Here is a 24,716-nt window from a genome sequence, read left to right as displayed (position 1 = left end):
CGGTAAGCTTCTGTTTTATCACTGCCAACTCTAGAGGATCACTGCTAGCTCTCATGGTATAGCTTTTGTTGATCTCAAAATGCAATGACAGATGTTTAAGGGAGGGTTGTTATCTGGACTTCTGTAGCTGGTTATTTCTACAAATACAATGTCCAGGTTGCCAGAAAGGGACACCTCTTCTTCATCATGCCTAGAGGCACCAGCCCTCTGCTGCTCAACATATTTTGACTGGGAGGATATGAGACTTGACATCATGCCGCTTCCTGAAACCTCTGCAAGGGGTGTGCAAGTAGTCACAATAGTTTGAGTTGTTCCCAGCTAAGAACCAAAAAGATACTTGTGGGGGGTTCCCAGTTTGTTAGGATGTAAGATTCTGCCTTCAGAACCCTGCCTCCTACTTTCTAATTTATTTATGTATTTATTTATTTATTTAAATGCTTTTATACACCGGTATTCGTCGAAACATCATATCGGTTTACATGGAACTAAACAGCGTGCACTACTAGAGTCATCCATTCTATTTCCATGTATATGTTTCTGTCTTTCTTTCTTTTGCTAAGATGAGTGTCAGCTATTTGATTCACACTACATGAGAGACCTTGACAATTGTCTGGAAAGAAAGTTATTAAACATGAACTTCGGGCCAGCCCCATGACTTGCCAGTAGCACTGTTTAATATACAGGAGACTTTGATTCAGTTTTATCTGTTCATGCACACCATATAGTTGTGTACCTTGAGCCCTTAGGTTGGGGACGATGCTCATGAATTATAGAAATGACCTTTGCTCTAGGGTTCAACCTTAGATGAGGTTTGCTTCCCAGCCTTGACATCTTTGCTTGCCTAGTGCAGCCATTAGGAGAGGAAAGGTAAGAGAGGGGCTGATGGAGGAATGAGGTGGAACATATATTTAAAGCACAGGGTAGTACTGAGATTTAATCCATTAAAATTACCTTGGTTATTTCAGAACTGGCTTTTAACATTTAGGCTACTTGGAGAACATTACAGAGGACAGGCAGAGCATATTGTTTTTCTTAGCCCTATAAACAACAGTGGCCGTTAATGTGAACTTGTCCTTGGTAATTTTAAGAGGAAAGGTTCTGTTTTCTTGTGTCTGTACCGAAGGAAGGAAAGCTAGGGAGCTTGACATGCCTTTTAGTCAACTCATGTTCAATTAGAAACAGAGTGATGGTTTCATATGATCTGTATTTAATTACTGTGTCATGGTTATATGAGCTTGAAGAAGTGATTTTAAACAAGCTTTCCCCAAAATGGTTTCTGTTGCATACATTGTCCCCAAGAGGGCAAAAGGGAAAGGAGAGATTCTTTTAGTTTTGAGAAATGGTCTGTATTTCCCAACAGCAACACAGTTAGTTATTAGGGCCACAATGTATTTTTGTGAGGCGGATAGTCCAACAGAGTTAGGAGGTTTATTAGTTTCTCACACCTAGCAATGTTGCAGGAGCAGAGGCTGATCTGTTGGGCCTCATGTGTGAGGCTCTGGTTATTTCTGGAAATATACTGGCAGTAGGAGATTTTAATAATGATATAGTAACATAATTACTGTATCAATATTACTATGTTACTATATCAGTATTAAAATCAGTATTATCAATATTGGGACAGACAAGCAAGATATGCTTACAGATTTTCTAGAGGCAATGTTGAGGCTGGAGTTTACTCAGGTTATTGATGTATCTACACATGAAGCAGCACAGCCTTTAGCCTTAATTTTGTATGTAAATAGGGATTTGCTGCTGCAGGTTATGAAGGATAGAATTTTTCCTGCTACTTTGTGAAATCACCATGAATTAAAATTTGCCCTGGGGAGAATCGAGTTGGAAACAGACAACTTTTGGGTGAAGATCTTATTTTCATAATGAAGTAACTGCCTTACAATTTAATAAGGCTCTCTACCTCCTAAGTACCTTCAAGGTAGAGTTACTGAGATTTGTTTTTACTGTGCAAAGAAGAATTAAACAGTGTGTTGGATACCCTAGCACCATCTAAGACTTTAAATGTGAAGAGTAAACGTTCTGTCCCTTGGTTTACTCCTGAATTGAGATTACATAAACAAGAGAGTAGGAAGCGTCAGCAACACTGGCGTAAATCTAAGAACTTGTAACTAAGACGGAATGCAATATGCACGCTACCAGGTATTCACAAATGAATTAAAATAGCAAAGAAAATGTATTTCTCTAAGAAAATAGTCTTCTGTGAATAGGTCTAAAGAATTATTTCCAGTAACCAGCAGTTGGAGGTTTCTTCTGAACTGTGTGATCAGTTCGCAGGGTTTTTTTTTCACAAAACAATTCCCCAATGAAAAAGGCTTTTGAAGAGGAGTTAACTGCTGCAAGCAGGAGCTGGAAAAATATGACTGGGGAATGGGGGGAGGGTGGGGGTATGAATGTCAGGTAGAGATTAGGGAATGTAGGATTGCAGAGCGTTAAGACGGTTTGGTCAAATTTTAGGCTTCCTTAAAGGAAATCCTAGAGAATATGAGGCCACAAAATGTGCTTTGGATTCAGAACCCTCTATTAAAAGGAGCAGAAGATGGGCTGCTTGACCATAATAGTCAATGTTTCATTATCTGAGGGTGAGGTGCCCAATCTTCTTTAAAAAAAAAATATATATATATATATATATATATATATAAGAAAATCTCTTTAAAAAAAAAATACAGGTCTGAACCCTGATATGCATGATAATTTTTGTTCAATCTCAAATCATCTTTTTTTTTTTTTTTTTGGGGGGGGGGGGGGAACTGAGAGAGATGGGTCCCTGCAAACATTGCAAATGAAAATTTGCTGGCTCCCCAAAAGTCTGGTTTTAGGAAAAACAGAGCTTGCAGACAATATTAATGGCACTTCTTGGTGACCTCCTTACAGGTTTGGATAAAGGGAAGTACGCTGTTCTGGTTTTATCTGATTTGCCTGCTGCCTTCATTATGAACACCCGCTGCATGCTGGTTGACTGGTGGAAGGCAGTGGGCTTTGATGGTATGTTTTATGTTGATTTCAGTCATTTCTGCAAAACAGAGCCCACAGGATCTGCAGGGGGTGAATTCTGTTCTTTACTTTAGCTACTGGCCCCTGCAGTGTCACAGAGCGAAATCCTCTCAGCCTCTCTCTTTTTAATGTTTATGTGACCCAGCTTCATGATATTTAAAGTCCTTAGCCCTGCAGTATATTTTGTATTTGAAGATGATATTCAGATTTTTTTTTTTCTTCCTGATTCCAGTCAGGGTCTGGATTAATGTCTGCTTCAGAAACGTTGCGGATTGGTATACACCATGGAGGTTAGAAATAAATCCCCCCCCCCCCCCCAAAAAAAAAAAAAAAAGAAATCTCGGTTATGAAAGGTAGGAAATAGTGATGCAGACCCAAAGTTGTGTGAGGTGTTGGCTGGATCTCTTCTCCCCCCCCCCCCCCCGAGCGTTTGGTACATAATAATTTGAGAGTAAGATTAGAGTCCGATCTTGGAATGAATTCCCAGGTTTCGGCTACCATGCAGTCCAAATTTGCCCCAGCTTCAACACATTTTATCAGTTGCTCGCATTGATTTCTGGTGGTGAAAATCTCCTTTTCCAACTTGGGGGAACAAGATAGCGTCCCCATGTAGGGGGAGGGGGGGGGGGAGAATGAAAAAGGTTGAATGCGATTTAGCGTTCCCGGAAGAATTGTCCCTCCTTGCGTTTATTTCATATTGAAGCACTTCAGATGGACACTGGGGGGTTGTCGTACAAGAACAGCCTTGGTCCCAGATATTAATAGTCAGTGATCTTATTATGGCATTTGGAAACAGTGTGTCGGCTCACGGCCAGACATCTCCTCTTTGACACCTTCGGTGGTAGCTTAAGTTTAAAGTGATACCTAAAACTTCGGTGGCGTGATAAAAAAAACGTCACACTGAAAGCGACAAACTGGGCGTTCCTGTGTGACAGAATAGCACCGTATTAGGGTTTTCATTATTAAATATATGCTGAAATAAAGGATATGTGTCTGCAGTGATCCTTGACAAGTGCAGCCCTTGTTTTGGATTATACTGCTTTCAAGAATTTAGGAACTGTGCCCCTAGTCTTCCCCCGTCTTTAGAATCTGTTTTTGGTTTGACTGAAAATAATGAAAAGATACTGCCATTCTCCTTCATTAGCTTTCTAATAGTCCGTTAACCTCCTCCCATCCCATTCCCTTGAGGGATTACAGCAGTTCAGACTTTTCAGCTGAATTAGGGGTGAAAGAGAAGCTAGAGAGGATCCTTTTGCTGATGGTTTTCTCTTTGTGTCCATGCTAGGTTCGGTCACGTTGCACCAGTGGCAGCAACTTGCTCAGCCCCATCTCGGGGGAATCCTGGACCCCAGGCCTGGTGTGGTCACCAAGGGCTACAGGACCCTGGACCTTGACCTGGAGGATGTGTACTGCCTCACTGACTATGAAGAAGATGAGACAGGTGACATTTCTTTCAGGAGCCTAACTACCTCAACACCAGTTCAGCACTCAGAGGCCTCAGGTGAGAGGTCACAAGCACAAGGGACTGATTCAGACACCAAGAATTGTCCAAGCCGGCCTCGGCCACGTGCAGAGGAGACACAGGAGCCTGCGGCAGCCGGTGATGAAGGGTCCGGTGAGAGATCCTTGTTAAGTCCTGTAAAATGGCTACCTATACAGGATCTTGAATACTGGGCCATTCTGACATCGTCACACAGCAAAATCCATACTGGCACTTTACATGCAGCTTCTGCACAGTAGTAATCACAGTGTGCCAGTCTTAACATGAAATACATAACCGCCTCTCGTTCACCCTAAATCTCTTCATTTTTCTTTTTCTCTTCCTCTCATTTTGAGGGACCCATGGCACTTATTTGTCTTTGCTTTGACAGGGAAGGCTGCTAAAACAAGGGTAGTTCATGGTCACCATAGACAGTGCCTGCGTCCTTCTTATGATGTTATGTAAGAGGAGCTGTGGAATTAGAACCCAAGTAGGGGACCCTGAGAAAACTGCCTTTTTCTCACACATGAAAAGCGGGTCTACACAAATCTTTGCCTTTCATAAGTCTTTGCCGCTTCTTTTGCCTAGAAGCGGTGACGGATAAAAGGCTCTTCCCTCTCCTTTAAGATGTGTATTCTGGTTACAGCGAAGGATGTGGTGTCCAGGTATTGCATGTGCCCAGATTTGGAAGTTGTGCGGTGGTGTATTTTTTTGGTAGGCTGTGTAGTTAGGCCTCAGTGTGAAAGACAAAAAAAAAATTAGATTTTGAAATTAACGGGGTAGATATTTGGCGTCTTATCCAGTTAAATTCTAGGTGAATATGTTAGGGGGGGGCATTCCTGGGGCAGGCAGTAGGTGTTCCGGGGAGGAGCGGGCGGAGTTAGTTGGTTTAGGTTAAGCAGCTAACTCGCGTTATAGGCAGGTCTAAAGCAGGTTTGAAAGCTTTTGGAGATAAAAACCTTTCGCCCTCCTCCAAGTTTTGGCTATTTTAAATCCTTTATGTATTGCTAGCGTGCATAGATGTTTACTGACCTCGGGTGCCTCTCTTGGTACCAGCTTTTAGTCATCAACAGGTCCAGAGGGAAGATTTTTGATTACTTTGTTTAGTGCGAACAATTTCTATTCTATCCTTTATTGTAACCAGGTTTAATCCTCTTGCCTTGACCATGGTCATAACATATTCATGTCCCCAAAGGTATTAGCTGGTGAAGCATTAACCCCCAGAAGGGGGACTGTCCTTAGATCATGGCAAAGACTTTAACTAAAATAAGCCAAGAATCAATGATAGGACAATGATTGGACAGTCCTAATGAAGGGCCAGATGTACTAAGCATTTTCCTAAAAATACAAAATGGAAAAATCCCTTTTCTATTCTACAAATAGCAAGAGAGACACAAGTAGCAAATGGACCTGAAAAATTCTGCCTTCCTCTTCAGACTGTTGCCTTACCCAGCAGTACAATGACCTGCACAGAAAACATGCACTTTTGCCACAGGGTAATTACTTATGATCACTTGCTAACTCGAAGCTGTCACTCCTGCTTTACCCATGATTGACCTTAAAGATATTTTTCATGTCTGGTACCAAAAATTAAAAAGGCTACTCCTTGTATTTGTTTTATCACTGCTTAGGGATGCACCCTCTATTTTAGGTTATTTTAGATCATGCTTCATCTTAAAACATGGAAAACGAAGCATTAAGATGCTTTTCTGTTGGGTCAGCCCCATGACACAGGGCCATTGGGGGTGTACAGATCTGTGTGGCAGATTTGCTGTCCTACAGAGTGGGCCCAGAGAGGTAAAATGGCTGCCACAAGCATGCTCTGACAGTAATAGAGCAGCAATAAGGAGGATAGATTTGGAAGAGACTTCCTTCCAGTCCCTGGACCTAGTTGAAGGTACCTGTACTGCTCAAGCATTGCTTTTGGGGCGGGAATTTAATTGAGGGAATAACGAGGAGCAAAATAAATAATTTAAAGGAAAATGCTTTGCCGAGAGCTGGCACATGTCAAGAGCCACACACAGTTAGCATGGGGGATCTGTCACCCTCCTGTTTTCTCTTCTACTGAGAGGTTGAGTGCCTTTGAAAGGAGACAGACAACACTACAAGCTGGGCGGATCCACGGATCCGACTGATTGTAGATCTTTAATTCTCAAGGCCATGGTATAAACCATGATAGTCTGTTGTAGCAGAATGACACGGAGGCCGGTGACACTGATGAAGTAGATTTTGTCCTCGAAAGCTTATGCCTCATTAAATTTCATAGTCTATATAAGGTGCCACCAGTCTCTAGTGTCATTTTTCTCTCATACATGCATCTAAGTATGTGAGATTTTATGTTTTAAGCCATGATACCAGCTCAGATATTATAAAATATAGGGAAGGTTGCCAAGTGCCTCTTTAACCTTTCAGGTTACGTTGAAACATTTACAAGTTTTTAGACTACAATATATCCAACTTTGGTTTTTAAACCATTGCTATAGAACTGAAACAGACTTTTGGCATCTAAGAGTTGTTATTTTTATAGGACGTCTGTTAAGAAAACAAAACAAGCAAACAAACTTGAAACTTGCCTGTCTTTAAAACTTGATAGTCGTAAATCAATTTATATTTTCTGGGTCAAATAGTTTTAATCATACTATGTGCTATAATTTGTGTGTGATGATATGGTCCTATGCTAGATAATAATTATTTTTTTTTTTTGTTCCTTAGATACAATCTTTTTTTTTTCTGTGTGCCGTGTGGTGTTTTATGAATACAAATCTTTTTAATATAAAGAAGGAGCAGGTCTCAGTATAAATAGTAGCTTAGGGTAGGAAAAAGTTATATATTTTCTCTTTAGCATTCTTTTGTGCCATATTGGATACATTGTTGCTTACGTACAAGAAAGATGACTAAGAACCCCTGTCCTGCAAACACAGCATGCAGGATATATACTTCTACATACAAGGTCTTTTACTTGTAAACTACTACTAGCAGATAAGAAGGTGACAGAACTGAAGAAAATAAATGTTAGTGCTCTTTTATGGTTGAAAAGTATCTCTTTTTTTTACCTCATCCCCTGTTCTGTATGTGTGTCTATACATACATACATACATATATGTATATATATAAAAAAAAAAAACAACCCATACATCCAAACATTTTTACACATTGAACAAGATTCTCATGGAGCTTCCCACTAGCTGCTCTAGTCTTTCTTAAATGAAAAATATGGGGGCAAAATCCACTAAGCTACATAGTGGCAGAGCAAGTAGGTACTTTTGTACCCATGTACCTTTAGCACATTGGCAAAGAGGAACTATCTGAGTAGTTTCTCTTTTTAAAATTTGCTAAAGGTGCGCAAGGTGCAAAAGCACCCTTGCAATTTACCCCATCCCCTGGTATTTTTACAGCTGGGATTCCGCGGGGAAAAAGTAAGTTAAGAATAATTGAAAATTGAAATATGCCCCCTCCCAAAACAAATTCTTTAAATGCCATTCAATTTAGCCACCTGGTGAAACTACACAACTGTATTTATGGGAGCAGCTTTTGGCCTGATGGAGTTAGCCAGCTAAGTCCTTTGTTAGCCAGCTTGATCCTTTTGAAGATTGCCCTCGATATTTCCCTGGCTGTCCATTTTCTGTACCTTTTTTTTTAGTCCTACTGTATCCTTTCAACAGGAGGGAAAGCAAAGCTGTCTGCCTGGTTCCAGGTGGTGTTGTACATTTGCTGTTATGCGGACAGCTCGAAGCGATTCCGTATTTGCTAAGGCTCGGAACTGAGTCACCGTTGATGGTCATTGAGAGTTCACCCTAAAATTCTATTCGGCACTACTGCTAGTAATAGTTCCCGTATCAAACAGCTTTAGTATCTTTCTTTACCAGTGCTAAGGTACATCAGCTTGCATTTGTCTGTAATGAAGCCTCTTCACTCACTATATGCCCAGGTCAGCAGTTTATCCGAGTCAGTCTAGAGTGCTTTTGTGTCATCGCCATTGGACTTGTGACCTATTTTTGGATCATTTTCAAACATAGTCAAAACTGTTTGTATTTGTTCCCAAGTTATTAATGAGTGTTTGTAGGGGTGGACTGAGTGCCCAATGCTGATGGCACGCCACCCATTATATCTATCCAATTTAGGTACATTCTTTATTACTCAGTGTGCAGGTACATCTGAGCAATTCTCAGTTCTTACAGTATTTTCCTCTTTAATTCACATGTTGCTAACCGTCACCAGTGAATTCCTGTGATGCAATGAGACACACTTTAGCAACCTACAAAGGTAGACTTTTAATAATGTTGTGTACAATCTTTATTTTTAAACTTTTATGGGCCAAAGTTTCAACTTCTTCTGGCAAAACGGATTTGGTCTTACCTTGTACCAACTTAAAATTATTTTGCATTAGATAACCCTGCTATCTTCTCTTTCTGAATCCTTTTTCCTGCTTTACAAACATGGACAATGACTAGCGTGGGTTCTGTGCTTTTGCACTTTGTTAAGAGCGAATTTAAATCAGCCATCAACCAGTTAACTGCTTGTAAGCCCGGTCTCAGAAACATCTCTGATAATAATTTCATGTTAAAAGGGCAGTCTGTGAAGCCTCTTGCGCAGGGAAACTGACTTATCTCTGAAAACTGTGCACCTCCGTTTAGCCAATTCAGGGAATTCAAATATTTGTTGCCATTTTGGCCCCAGGAAAACCTGGATTCTTTGTAGATTGTCCTATATTTTTATTGAATCAACAAAAAATATTTTATGTGATTGTGTATTACTTCCGTGTTCCTGAAAGCAAGCATATGCTAAAATACCTGTGTGTGTGTACAGTATGTGTGTGTGTGTGTGCGTACAGTAAGGACTGAATTTTCAAAACCATATACATTTGTAAAACACTATTTTACATGTGTCTATGTTCATTTTAAAAATTAGCCTGAAGGTTGTATGCATAAAAGTACATGCGGAAATTATTTCACCTGGACCGGATGGTATACACCCCAGAGTTCTGAAGGAACTAAAAAATGAAATTTCAGACCTATTAGTAAAAATTTGTAACCTCTCATTAAAATCATCCATTGTACCTGAAGACTGGAGGGTGGCTAATATAACCCCAATATTTAAAAAGGGCTCCAGGAGCAATCAGGGAAACTACAGACCGGTTAGCCTGACTTCAGTGCCAGGAAAAATAGTGGAAAGTGTTCTAAAGATCAAAATCACAGAGCATATAGAAAGACATGGTTTAATGGAACAAAGTCAGCATGGCTTTACCCAAGGCAAGTCTTGCTTCACAAATCTGCTTCACTTTTTTTGAAGGGGTTAATAAACATGTAAATAAAGGTGAACCGGTAGATGTAGTGTATTTGGATTTTCAGAAGGCATTTGATGAAGTTCCTCATGAGAGGCTTCTAGGAAAAGTAAAAAATCATGGGCTAGGTGGTGATGTCCTTTTTTGGATTACAAACTGGTTAAAAGACAGGAAAAAGAGAGTAGGATTAAATGGACAATTTTCTCAGTGGAGGGGTGGGCAGTGGAGTGCCTCAGGGATCTGTACTTGGACCGGTGGTTTTCAATATATTTATAAATGATCTGGAAAGGAATACGATAAGTGAGGTTATCAAATCTGCAGGTACAAAATTATTCAGAGTAGTTAAATTACAAGCAGATTGTGATAAATTGCAGGAGGACCTTGTGAGACTGGTTAATTGGGCATCCAAATGGCAGATGACATTTAATGTGGATAAGTGCAAGGTGATGTATATAGGGAAAAATAACCCATGCTGTAGTTACACGATGTTAGGTTCCATATTAGGAGCCTTCACCCAGGAAAGAGATCTAGGCGTCATAGTGGATAATACATTGAAATTGTCGGCTCAGTTTGCTGTGGCAGTCAAAAAAGCAAACAATGTTAGGAATTATTAGAAAGGGTGAATAAAACGTAAAATGTCATAATGATGGTATTGCTCTATGGTGAGGCCGCACCTTGAATACAGTATATAATTCTGGTCACTGCATCTCAAAAAAGATATAGTTGCGATGGGGCAGGTACAGAGAAGGACCACCAAAATGATAAAGGGGATGGAACAGCTCCCCTATGAGGAAAGACTAAAGAGGTTAGGGCTGTTCAGCTTGGTGAAGAGACAGCTGAAGGGGGGATATGATAGAGGTGTTTAAAATCATGAGAGTTCTAGAACAGGTAAATGTGAATTGGTTATTTACTCTTTCAGGTAATAGAAGGATTAGAGGGCACTCCATGGAGTTAGCATGTAACACATTTTAAATTAATCGGAGAAAGTTTTTTTCACTCAACTTACAATTAAACTCTGGAATTTGTTGCCAGAGGATGTGGTTAGTGCAGTTAGTGTAGCTGGGTTTAAAAAAGGTTTGGATAAGTTCTTGGAGAAGTCAATTACCTGCTATTAATGAAGTTGACTTAGAAAATAGACACTGCTATTACTAGCATCAGTAGCATGGGATATACTTAGTTTTTGGATACTTGCTAGGTACTTGTAGCCTGGATTGGCCACTGTTGGAAACAGGATGCTGGGCTTGATAGACTATTGGTCTGATCCAGTATGGCAATTTCTTATGTTCTTATTTCTTATGTACTTGAAAGAGGCATTCCCGGGACGGAGTTAGGCAGGGAAACCATTTACGCATGTACTTTATAAGATATGCACATAAATATACTTGTGAACACTTACACTTGCTCTCATGCAGGTGTAAAAGAGCACGTGTATACTGTGCAATCTGCTAATTTTCAAAATGGTCTTATGTGTGTGTAAGGCCATTTTTGAAAATTATGGCTGCAGTCTGCGTGTGCTTTGCATACGCGGACTATAGCTCTGTGTGCTACGTCATAAAATCAGGCTCACTGTGTGTGTAGGTGTAGGTGTGTGTGTGTGTGTGTGTATGTATATTTATTTATGTTTATAAATCTAATAAAAGGAACACCAATGTCAAAGCATGCAGTTATTGTATGGTTCATGCTGTAAAATGTATTCCATATAGGATGCTTTTAAGATATTCTGAAGGCTTTGGGTATTGTAGTCAGAACATTTATCAATTCCTTGAGATTACTGACTGAAAAAAGTAGTCCAGCAGCAGATATATGTTCTATTGAATGGGAATCAGAGGAAAAAGAATGTGATTAATTGTAAAATAATAATTAAAAGAAGACCGTATAAGCACAGCAAGATCCTGCCCATCATGTATATAATTATAGCAGTGTGAGTAAAGGAAGTGTACAGTCTAGTTCATACTTATTCGCCAAAGTTGTTTCTACTTTTAATGTAAGATTCTTTTCTGCTGATCATTCATGCAGTACTTCACAAGCTTAGTTTTGTTTTTAGCACTCTCCATGCATCCCAAGGCACTCATAGAATACACTTGCACTGAAAATGGCGGTGGTGCTGTATTTGTTTATAATGCATGTATAATAACAGATTAGCTTTTATTTTTGTTTACATTAAAAACACTTTTGTAAAATAAAAGTCTAAGTTGTCAAAATATTTGATTTGATTTATTTTATGTAAATAAAGGACATTCTCTTATGAGGAAAGGCAAAAGAGGTTAGGGCTGTTCAGCCTGGAGAAGAGATGGCTGAGGAGCGGATATGATAGAGATGTATAAAATCATGAGTGGAATAGAATGGTTAAATGTAAATTGGTTATTTGTTCTTTCAAAAAATATAAAGACTAGGGGACACTCCATGAAGTTAGTAAGTAGCACATTCAAAATAAATTGGAGAAAATTGTTTACTCAATGTACAATTAAGATTTGGAATTCATTGCTGGAGGATGTGGTTAAGGAAGGTAGCATAGCTCTGTTTAAAAAAGGTTTGGACAAGTTCCTGAAGGAGAAGTCCATAAACTGTTAATAACCAAGCAGACTTAGGGAATAGCCACTACTTATCACTGCATGCTAGCAGAATGGGATAGATTTACTGTTTGGGATCTTGCCAGGTACATGTGACCTGAATTGGCCACTGTTAGAAAGAGGATACTGGGCTTGAAGCACCCTTGGTCTGCCCTAGTATGGCAGTTCTTATGTTCCAAAATCATATGGAAAGTAAAGGTGGCACGCAGTAAGTATAATTTGAAGACCTATATTTAATTCCCAGCTTGCACAGCAAACTGAATTTATTTGCCTCATTTTTTTCCCCCTAGTAGATCTTTATTTACAATGTGAAAATGCTTTGACTACCACCGTTGGCGATTTTTGTTTGAGAGCAAGGAGAGTGCAAAGGATAAGAATTGAAAGGCTGGAAGGTAGTGCAGGGCTGGGACAGCTGGGTTTAGAGATGAGCACTGCACTTACTGCCTGCACTGTGCTTATTTTCTGTCATTCAGTATTACCTTTTGTGAGCATTGACATTTACCAACAATATCCCCGAATAAGTAAATTAGAACATGCAGTTAATAACTGGTATCACAATAAAATGAGGGTGGAAACCCCCAGGGCAAGGCTACTAAATCAGTAAAGGAAAAAGAAAACCCCTTATAAGCATACAGGCAGCATTGGCCGAAATTGGGAAAGGTACTCGTGTACAGAACTAGTCTCCGAAGCCAACCAAAACCAATTCAGAATCCTTAGACCTCACCTTTTCACACCATCCTAGAAACCACGCACACACCTCGCTGGCATTCACTCACCTCATACCTGGGTTAACACATATTAAACCTAAGCAAGGTCGCACCCTGTGGCTTAAATACATCCTATTTGGACTTTCTTTTAAATTGAGGACCATGATAAAAAGCAAACCATGAAAACAGATTGTATAAGCATGTTTAAGAGGGGCAAACCTGTTACACTTCCAGCAGTCATCCTGCAGCTGTTTGCTGAATTACGGAGCATGATGAGTTATTTTAAAGACAGGCTCTCCTGTTTGTATGGCATTGTAAGCGCTGCAGCAGAATTCCAGGGGACCACATTACTGACTTGATGGAAGATAACTGAAGTAGGTTCTAACTGTGCAGTTTGCTTAGTCTGTTGCTTTGAGAATTCGGTGTCCTGATCTTTGAAAATTGCCTGCTTCAGCTGGGGAAAGTGACTTCTGTACTTTTAGCAGCCTTTACATGTCTCAAAGACTTGCTCATAAAAGACTGGATTTTGCTTTTACTAATGCATGCAGTATCTTTAAACTCCCTGTTTTAGAACATGTTGAAAGCAGGTTTCTGCAAAAATGTATTGCGGGTGAAGGGTGTGAGCCAAACACGTTGTCAGTATCTACAGGGCAGGGGAGGCATCATCAAATCAGCATCACCCTCTTATATGTACATTCATCTTCTAATCAGAATCATTTTGTCCTACATTTCTTTTCTAGCTTTCTCATCCTATTTTCCATAAAACAGTGAATCATGATTGCTAGGTGACAGCTCATGGGAAGTGCATAGCCTTTTCTTTAAACTATAGCATCCACAACATTTGAATTAACTTTTGCATGATCCATTATCTAAAATTATAAGCCAAGTTTCAATGACCAGATGGATTTATAACCATGATATACTTGTACTAGGACCATTTTTTGTTAACCAAATGCAGATTTATCATGTGTCTACAATTGAAAGACTATATCATTCTAAACTATTCTCACTGTTGACAAGTTAATTAGCATTAATTAAAAATAAGCTGAAGAACTTAGAGGACGAAATAATAGCAGTTAAAGAGTTGATACACTATGGAGGTAATTTTCAAAAGGCTTTACACAGTTAAACGGCTTTGGAAAATTGCTACTTTTACATGCATAACTCCTTTGAAAAATCACTCCATGGGACTGAATTTTCAAAAGGAGGTCTGCGCATAAATGTACTTTTGAAAATTGCTGTGATATATGCTAGTTTTACACACGTAACTCCTTTTGGAAATTCACTCCTATGTGCAGATCACATTTATTTCATCATACTGTAGCTGAGAATTAAAAGGTCCCTCTTCAAATTTTGTTAACTTTAGTCTTTAATTTTAGGCTTTTATTCTTCCAAGTCAACGCATTTGGGGAGCTGCCCCTGCAAACATAATTCACCAAGGCCACAGCCAGCAAACACACAAAGGTTTCCTCATGTGCTTGCCTGTATCAAGAAAGCAATTTAGTGGTTATTTATTGTCATGTGTTCAACCCTCATAAATTCCTCCACAACTGTATTAATGATTATTGAAGCTTTACTCTCATGAGCTACTGGCACCGCTGTGCAGGCGGCTTCCCCTTTAAAACAATATCTAAAGAACCCTGAACTGCCACTATGAGAGCGCAAACTGCCCCAGCAAAGTACTTCTTGTGGAAACTTCGCCTCTTGCAGCCATTACCCCCCAAACTCCTCCAGCGTCATCTGTTTGACCCCTGAGCCCTCCCTTTCCACCCTCACCTGCCGTTTTCCCAGCTTGCCTCTCTATTGCCACCCATCTCCCCCAAGCGTTCCCTTCTGTCTCCCCTCTCATACTCTGTGCTTCCCCATCTGCCTCACCTCTCTTCTCATGAGCCGCTTCCTCCTCTATTTGTATCCTCTTCCTCCAATCTTCTGTCTCTTCCTTTTCAACCTATGCCCCTCCTACCCTATGCCCTCCATCCTCCTCCTCTACCTTGATGTTGTAATCTCCTAGTAATCCCCTATCTGTCCATCCTCATGTGGTCTATAATACCCTTCAAACTCCCTTTTCCCTCCACCTCTGTGGGCAGTAATCCTTCACTAAGCTCTGTCCTTTTGCATAGCCATAAGGGCTGCTGCTGTTTTTTAAGTGGGATTCTTGCGGGTTTTCAATGTTGATAAATGCTTACATTTTACACGATAAACAGATTTGTGCCTGGTTTTATGATTGCAATGGAGATGTTCATCTGTGTTGACTTGGAATTTATTGTAGAGATAAAGATGGATGATTTGGAACCTCCCACTGGCAGCATTCTAGAGAGTGTTTTTTTTTTCTTTATTTTAAATTCACAGCTCTTCCTTCTCTTTAGACTCTTACTTTTTTTTATACCATATTTGAAAATAAGTGAACTGCTTTGAAGCCTTAATTGCTATACATTTGTTTTTAGTCCTACTCGTGAGTTTTATGGTCCTGATTTATCTGTTGTGATAATAGTACTGTGATCCCCAGAATACTTTGATTTTAGACATTAAAAAACAACCAACCCCAAAACCCCACTAGGGTCTTAGGCAAAATTTCTAATGTTCATGGTACCAGATATTCACTCTGTGATAGATATTCAAAGAACCATTGAGCAGCAAATTTAATTAATTCATTTTAACCAGTTAACTTTGGATACTTGGCCACATCTCTAATGACTAAAGTTGCATCTGAATAGCCAGTTAGATCTACTGCACACAACTCCTGCTGCTAGCTCTAAAGCAGCCATTTTTGTAGTCACATTTAGAGGAACAAATGTAGCCAGTTAGCTATCTGCCTAGATTTGCAAATCCCACCGTAGGCATACCTCAAACTGGACGCTTTTCATCTGGCTGAATCTGTGTACACAGCGATTTTGTACAGATGGCAGACTAAGGGATGGGAAGATAGGAGGGACTTTTAACCAGTAAGATGTATGTGGTTAAAAGCCAATTTTAACAACCTAAATCTTTTGAATATCAATCCATCTGCGTTGAAAATGAGTTATGTGACTTGTTACTTTATCACTAGGGTGATGGTCATGATAATGTTCAACAATAGTAAGTATACTGTAATAAACACCTTATCAAATGTGGGAAGATAGTGAGTTTTAATTTACTAACCTACTAATATCATCATTCTGCTTCTGTCTTGATTTTGTTTAATTAAATAAGAAATGCAATCAAAATTTAAGGCATGCTACTTTGTAATAAGCAAGTAACATTTATGGTCAGTCTGACTGAGATGATTTGCCATGTGCTAGCAGTAATCACATATCTCCTGAGAGAGGACAAAGTGACAGGTATTACTCTGCATTGTGCTGGCCAGCCAAATTGAGAAGATCCAGCAATCAATCCAAAAAAAAACCTATGCAATCATGATTATATTCTTTCACGCCTTCAATGTATTTGTCTCAGTAAGCTTCCTTATGCATGGCTTCACGTATTTATGGTTACTTTGCAATGACCTGTTTTATGGAGCTGCATTTTATAACATTTTAGTTTGTAAGTTTTTCAGATAAAATTACAAACTTTTTTTTTTTGGCAAGGGGGGATTATGTTGCCAGAGCAGCAGCCACATTACCTTTTTAGTTTTGCCGAGGGGAGGGCATGTATAATTTGGCATAAAACGCTTCACATTTATTTTTCACTAGAAAGTAAGATTGGTTCTCTGCTGTGGTAATGCCAGTTAAGTCCCAGTCTTTGCTGGGATTTTAACAAAGTCGCAGTTGTAGTCCTGAGAAGTGCCTCTCATTTGCCATTATCCCCTGTGTGTACTTGAGAATTGGGTTATGTGTAGGTACTCAGGAAAACTTGTTATAAACTGCAGCTGAGAGAAGGGTGGATTGTGGTGGATCTAGAATTGTTATAAAAGGTAGCTTTTCTAGACAAGAGAGAGGCCCAGTCTAAAAGAACTCACCAGTATGGTGTATTTGTATTCTGATGGAGGCTGTGGAACAGCCCTACCGAGCTAACTAAAGCAAACACTTGGGAGGTTCGGCCCACCACTGAGCCTTCCATGCCTATTTGAGACAATGGGATATATATATATAGTTCCTTTACATGGATCTGTGTAAACACTGAAATGTATAAGCTTCTAGGGTCTTCCAAATGGAGGATGGAATTCAGAAAGCCTGCCCAGAACACTGGCGTGTTTCACGTGTTCTACGCCTATTCCCAGAAAAGGTTATTCCATCATTTGCTACATCTGCTTTTGCCAGAACAGAAACTTTAATTCCTTCACCAAGAGTTTTGATTTTTTTTTTTTTTTTTTTGCAATTTAGCTCATCATCCGGGGAAATGCATGTCACAAACCAGCTCCACTTTCACCTTCACTACCTGCCGCATTCTGCACCCTTCTGATGAGCTTACTCAAGTCACTCCAAGGTAAGGGGCAGTATCGCTTCCAAAGGGAGGGGGGAATGGATACAGACACAAAAGCAATTTGTTAGAGGAAAACAGGCTCATGACCTTCAAAACATGTTTTCCCCTATCACCCTTGAATCTCTAAACTTTGTAGTCATGTTGATCTTGTATATGTGTCTATTCTCTAACTTTCAAGATAATTTGCTTTGCTGACCACTTAAACATTTCCATTTTACTGTCTGTTATTGCTGATTAAGAATGGTCTAAGCATGATGATTTATCATGGTTTAGATTTTTTTTTTTTAACTGGCTTCTGGATATTTACTGTTGCTGTCATGGAAGTCCATTTTGGCCTACATATTCATCCACACTCTCTTAACTTGTATTTCATCCCTGTTGCATTCCAAATTTCATTTTACAGTGTCATGTTATCTCTACATCTTAATTCCAGTTGTTATTGTCTTCCTTTGTTGCCAGATCACAGGCTCTGCATGCCAATATCAGGTTGCTTCATGTTCCACTTGCATGGGCCATAGCTGTACTGTGTTCAGATAGGGCAGGGACTTTGCATGAGTAAGCAACCTCCGGTCCCCATGGATATAGAGTCTGCTTGGGTTTTCAGGACATCCTTAATGAATCTGTATGAGAGAGATTTCCATGCACACTGCTTCATCTCATGCATATTCATTAGGGTATCCTAAAAGCCCAAGCAGATTGGTGTTCACAAGGACTGAAGGTTGCCCACTCCTGAGACTTGGCCATAGGACTGTTCAGGAACAAACTATGGGGGTCATTTTTCAAAATGCGGTAAGGCGTTTTCGCATGCGTTAAGGGCTTATCGCCTGCGAAAAGCCCCGTTTTCGCATGCGATAGGCCTTTAACGCATGCGAAAACGTGTTTACTGCATGCGATCGCACCATATCATATGGTGCGATGCAAATTCCAAAAATGAGAGGAGTTAGGGGCGGAGAGTGGGCTGGGTTAGCCTCTCTGCGAAGAGCTATCGCACAGCCATAACGCAGATTTTAACTACACCTCTTTGAAATGCGTTAGGCAGTGCGATAGCGGCCGTGACCATGCGGTAAGGTTTTATCACCATTTGTGATGTGTCCCGTAAGGCTTATTTCAGATGATTTGAAGGCTCCAGAGCCCGAGAGAGAGAGAGAGAGAGAGAGAGAGAGAGAGAGAGAGAGAGACTGAGAGACTGAGACTGGCCATAATAGCATGTCCCATAGGCAGGTATTTGTATCCCTATGATAGGCACACCTAGTAACTCGAGGTGGGGATTAGGTAAGGGTGTAGGGGGTTAGGGGCCACTTTGTCCATCAAGCTAGGTTGAGAGAACCTTGCCCAAATCTCATCTTGGAGTGAGTTTCCTCACTCCGAAGGCCATCAAATCTTCACAAGAGACCACTGTTCTGTTCGTAGGTGTCACGTAGAATGTCAAAGTGGCCCCTAACCCCCTACACACTTACCTAATCCCCACCTCGGGTTACTAGGTGGGCCTACCCTAGGGATACAAATACCTGCCTACGGGCCATGATATTATGGCCAGTCTCTCTCTCTCTCTCTCTCTCTCTCTCTCTCTCTCTCTCTCTCTCTAACTTAGCTCTTCGCACAGGTAATTATTGCAAATTGCGATAAATACTATATTAGCATAAAACACGCCCCTTTTGCTATCGCATGCGGTACTTACCGCATTTTGATAAATCCAGGCCTATCTTTGGTATTCCATCTCAGCTGGGAGAAAGAACAAAGTGTTCCTAAGTAGCTTGTTTATTTAGCGATTTCCAAAATTATTTTTCTGTCATAAATTATACTGGGAACCATGCAAATTTGGCACAAGCCTAATGCCAGGATAAAATCTTTTCCCTCTAAGTTACTTTCTGTGTTCTTCTTTTAAAATCAAATGGATGTAATATAGTGAGTTACTGGTTATAGTGTAATGGCTCGGCAGCCCTGGTCCGCATGGATCTGGTTGAGAAAATATGCATTATAACCTATCTGGTGCCGAGGAGCTCCTTAACTATGAATGATTCTTCACAGGTTATGTGAGCAGGAAGATGAAACTGAATTGTATCACGCTTTGAGAGGAGATGTAGGGCACACACTATGACTCAACGTGGCAGTGGGTGAGCAACACTGCCAGTGGTGTCTCTGTGCTGGCAGAGTCAATGTAGAAGGAATGCTTAGTGTGTGTGAAACCAGCTAACCCCAGCAGTCTAGAGATCTATGAAGGTCATCACTCTAACCTGACTAAATTCCATGTAGCAGAAAGGTGTTGATGTCAATAGATCTAACCTTGAGGCTGTGAGTAGAGTGCAGCACTAGTTCTGCTAGGAAAAGGGTTGGAAGCTGGTCCTCCTTTAGACTAGTTAAGTCTTCCTCTGCAGAGTGGTTCCCAACCCTGTCCCGGAGGCAAACTTAGCTGGTCTGGTTTTCAGGATTTGAATATCATCCTCACTGTATATAGATAAATAAGAAATAAAAGAGGTTAGGATGGAAAAAAAAAAGATTACATGGATTTAAATCTGAAAGAAGATGCAATGGAAACTAAACACAAACAATTTGCTACCTTGAACAGTGTAGATCATTCTATAGCATGACTTGGCACACCCCAGAGACTTTGTTCCTTGGGAAAGTAGCATACTAGGTCACAGTGAGGCAAAGAGGGACTTAATTCCTGCTGCCTTCTTATTGGAATTTAAAGTATAAAGGTAAAAACTACATTTGTAAACCTTGGAATGAAGCAGAAAAGTGTGCTTACTATTTTAAAAGAATGAAGGAAGAGGTTTAATTTATTCGACACAATTGATCACGACTTGCTGCTCTCTCATCTAAAACTAATCTGGATAGGTGAAATTCCACTCAAGTTGTTTTCCTCTTTCCTTAATCAAATCGGAAAATTGTGCAACCTAACAAGTCAATTTCAACAGTTTTTCATCTCAAGACAGGGGTTCCTCAAGGTTCTTCCCTTTCAGCCCCCCATTAATATTCATATTGCTCGCATCTGTCAGATCCTAACAAATCTGGACATAGGCTATCGTTTATATGCTGATGACATATAGTTTTTTGTGCCAATCAGGATCATTTTCAGCTGCCCTCGAGAAAATTCGATCTCACTTATCCTCTGTAAACAAATGACTTTCCAAACATAAATTGTTAAATTTGGGAAAAACAGAAATCCTATATCTGACAATATTTCCCTCCACTACTATGCCTGACTATCTTGAAGTGGATGGGATATGTATACCCACAGTGAATCAGGCACGCAACTTGGGGGTAATTATGGGCTCGACCCTCTCTTCTCCCCCACTTCAACAAGATGGTAAAGGGCGCTTATTTCAAGTTACATATGCTAAGACGATCGAAACCCTTTCTTGATTCATCAAACTTACGAAACGTAATGCATGCACTTGTTTTAGTACCATTGGATTACTGTAATATCTTGTACCTTGGCTTGCCACAAACTTCCATTCACGTTCTGCAGTTGGTGCCGAACTCTGCCGCTCGCATAATCACTGAAACTTCTTTATGGGAGCATGTCACATCCAAACTATTTGATTTGCATTGGCTTCCCATAAAACGGCAAATCATGTTTAAAATTCTTCTACTTGATTTTAAGAGTATTAATGGTTTGGTTTCTCCGACTTTTAATACTATTTTAAAACTATCAATCAACATGCTCCCTGAGGTCTGCTTCACAGAACTTACTAATGGTCCCTTCGTTTAAACAAATGAGATTAGATGTTCTATGTTTAAGGCCCTCTTCTCTGGAATGTGCTGCCAAAAGAAATGAAAGATGAGTAAAAATTATTAAATTTTAGGAAGCTGGTAAAGACTATCAATTTCTTGAGTAATATAACACTTTCGGTTAAATTTCAGAGGCAACATTTCTGCTTAAAATGTTTTGTTTTATTGAAGATTGTATTTGGTTTTGTTTTGATATTTTGTTGTCTTAATGTGATATGAATTTGATTGTATTTTATATTATTTTATGCATTATGATTTTTCTGAGTATAATTTGAATGTAACATGTAAACTGCTTGGAATCGTTGACAAGCGGTATATAAGTTAGTAAAATAAAATAAATAAATAGTGGAAACAGCATTGACATATTTACCAAGACATTTTTCACAGTTTGAGGCTTAGTATCCATGTTTGGAAAAGTGTTGCAAATTGGATCCAAGTGGTCTTGAAAGGTCATTATTTATTTATTTTAGAAAACTTATATTCCGCAAACTTCAATCTAAAAACTGATTCCAGTGAAACATTCATAAAACCATAACATACATAAGACTAAACACACAATAACAAATTCTATATTAAGTCATATGATACAACATATTTATTTTTTTGGCTATTGCTGTAGTTACACAATGTTAGATTCTATCTTAAGAGTTACCACCCAGGAAAGAGATCTAGGCATCATAGTGGCTTTCACGCGTAACCCCCGAAAACCTACCCCCCCCCCCCCCCCCCCGCGCGCGCCGAGCCTATGCAAGATAGGCTCGGCGGCACGCGCAAGTCCCGGGGCTTTGCTGGGGGGGCGTGTCGTGGCAGCGCATCATCCGGGGGCATGGCCGCAGGCGTGGTTCCGGCCCGGGGGTTCGGGTGCGTGGCTGCGGCCTCCGGACCAGCCCCCGGACCGGAACATGGTGCGCCGGAATAAAGGTAGGGGGGTTTAGATAGGGGTGGGGGGGTGGGTTAGGTAGGGGAAGGTGGGGGAGGCGGAAGGAACGGAGGCCAGCTGCGCGGCTCGGCGCGCGCAGGCTGCCAATTTTGCTTAGCCTTGCGCATGCCAATCCCGGATTTTAACAGATACGCGCGGCTACGCGCGTATCTATTAAAATCCCGCATACTCTTATTTGCGCCTGGTGCACGAACAAAAGTACGCATGTGCGTAATTTTGTAAAATCTACCCCCTAATCTCTCGCCAATCTCCTTGGTATAAAACCCACCTGATCCTGGTGGATAAGTATTTTAGCCAGTATTTTATGATCAAGATTTATTAAAGAAATAGGTCGATATGATCCACAAACAGAAGGATCACGACCAGGTTTGGCTCTGATGGTGATACCTGCAACATTGGATTCCAGTAGTAAGGATCTTCCAGCTCTTAAAAAGTTAGACTTTTTGCAAATGGGTCACAATAAAAGGTGCGAACTGCTTATGGAACCTAGTGGACAATCCATCAGGACCAAGAGACTTACCCACTTTGAGAGTCTTAATGGCCATAAGAATCTCCTGGCTAGATATGGTTTCATCCAATGCAACCCTCATATACGTTGGTAAAGAAAGATCTTGAAAATAAACTTCAATCTTAGCTACTGTAATAGAGGGGTCAGCAGTGTATAAGTCACCATAGAATCTAAGAAACCTATTTTGAATATCATTAGAATGGTCAAAATCACACTAGCTTCATCCTTAATTTTTAGTATCTGATTTTAGAAAGTAATATTCTTTAACTTGTTAGTTAATAGCTGCCCTGCTTTCTCCCCACCTTCAAAAGAGTCTTGTTAAACCAGTTCTAATATATGTGATAATTCCAAGTGCTTTAACTCCTCTCTAGCTGTAGAGAGTAGAGATAATGTCTGCTTAGACCCACCTAAAAGGTATTGCTGAGACAATTGGATTTTATAACGTAGACCTCTATCATATCCCCCTCTCTTCTCCAAGCTGAACAGCCATAATAATCTCTTCAGCCTTTCCTCATAGGGGAGCTGTTCCATCCCCTTTATCATTTTGGTTGCCCTTCTCTGTACCTTCTCCATCGCAACTATATCTTTTTTGAGATGTGGCAACCAGAATTGTACACAGTATTCAAAGTGCAGTCTCACCATGGAACGATACAGAGGCATTATGACATTTTCCATTTTATTAAGCATTCCCTTTCTAATAATTCCTAACATTCTGTTGGCTTTTTTGACTGCTGCAGTACACTGAGCTGACGATTTCAAAGTATTATCCACTAGAGATGTGCTTCGGATAAAATTTTCATGTTCGGCTTCGTTTCAGGGTCCCCCCACGGGAATTTTGTTTTTCCCGTGGTTCACGGATTTTTTTTTCGGGGGCCCCGATTTTCGGGTTAGTGCGCACTATCGGGAGTTAGCGCGAACTAACTCCTGTTAGCGTGCACTAACTCAAAAATGCATTTTTGCCAAAATTTCGGAAAAAATTCAATCATTTTTCGGTTCTCCCGAACCATTCCGAATTAGGCAAATTCGTTGACATTGCCTAATTCGGGGAAACATGATTACACATCCCTATTATCCACTATGATGCCTAGATATTTTTCCTCTGTGGTAGCTCCTAATATGGAAGCTAACATCATGTAAATACAGCAAGGGTTATTTTGCCCTATATGCAATACCTTGCACTTGTCCATATTAAATTTCATCTGCCATTGGGATTCCCAATCTTCCAGTCTAGCAAGGTCCTCCTGTAATGCATCACAGTCCGCTTGTGATTTAACTACTATGAATAATTTTGTATCATCTGCAAATTTGATAACCTCACTCGTCGTATTCCTTTCCAGATCATTTATAAATATATTGAAAAGTACCGGTCCAAGTACAGATCCCTGAGGCACTCTATTGTTTACCCTTTTCCACTGATAAATTGACCATTTAAACCTACTCTCTGTTTCCTGTCTTTTAACCAGTTTGTAATCCACGAAAGGACATCGCCACCTATCCCATTACTTTTTAGTTTTCTTAGAAGCCTCTCATGAGGGACTTTGTCAAACGCCTTCTGAAAATCCAAATACACTACATCTACTGGTTCATCTTTATCCACATGTTTATTAACCCCTTCAAAAAAATGAAGATTTGTTAGGCAAGACTTCCCTTGGGTAAATCCATGTTGACTGTGTTCCATTAAAACATGTCTTTCTATATGCTCTACAATTTTGATCTTTAGAATAGTTTCCACTATTTTTCCCGGCACTGAAGTCCGGCTCAGTGGTCTATAGTTTCCCGTATCGCCCCTGGAGCTCTTTTTAAATATTGGGGCTACATTGGCCACCCTCCAGTCTTCATGTACAATGGATGATTTTAATGATAGTTACAAATTTTAAATAATAGATCGGAAATTTCATTTTTTAGTTCATTCACTACCCTAGGATGCATACCATCTGGACCAGGTGATTTGCTACTATTTAGTTTGTCAATCTGGCCTACTACATCTTCCAGGTTCACAGTGATTTGGTTCAGTTCGTCTGACTCATCACCCTTGAAAACCAACTCCGGAACTGGTATCTCCCCAACGTCTTCATTAGTAAGCATGGAAGC

General features: G+C 40.1%; 1 protein-coding gene across 7 annotated transcripts in view; it reads left to right on the top strand.

The window, feature by feature from the left end:
• Positions 1-24,716, top strand: part of TRAK1 (trafficking kinesin protein 1) — a 250,356-nt gene that overhangs the window by 188,609 nt on the left and 37,031 nt on the right. For 3 of the 7 annotated variants that reach the window (XM_029589674.1, XM_029589675.1, XM_029589679.1), the window contains 2 exons: positions 4,292-4,621; positions 17,343-17,445. In XM_029589674.1, coding sequence (XP_029445534.1) covers positions 4,292-4,621; positions 17,343-17,445 — 433 coding nt within the window. Of the gene's footprint in view, positions 1-4,291; positions 4,622-17,342; positions 17,446-19,470; positions 19,557-24,716 lie in introns of all 7 variants that reach the window. The other 4 variants (XM_029589681.1, XM_029589680.1, XM_029589678.1 and 1 more) reach the window with 4 other exon arrangements.

This window comes from Rhinatrema bivittatum, chromosome 2, assembly GCF_901001135.1.
Source record: "Rhinatrema bivittatum chromosome 2, aRhiBiv1.1, whole genome shotgun sequence".
In the NCBI taxonomy this organism is placed as follows: domain Eukaryota; kingdom Metazoa; phylum Chordata; class Amphibia; order Gymnophiona; family Rhinatrematidae; genus Rhinatrema; species Rhinatrema bivittatum.
This window is presented reverse-complemented; position numbering and strand designations above follow the sequence as displayed.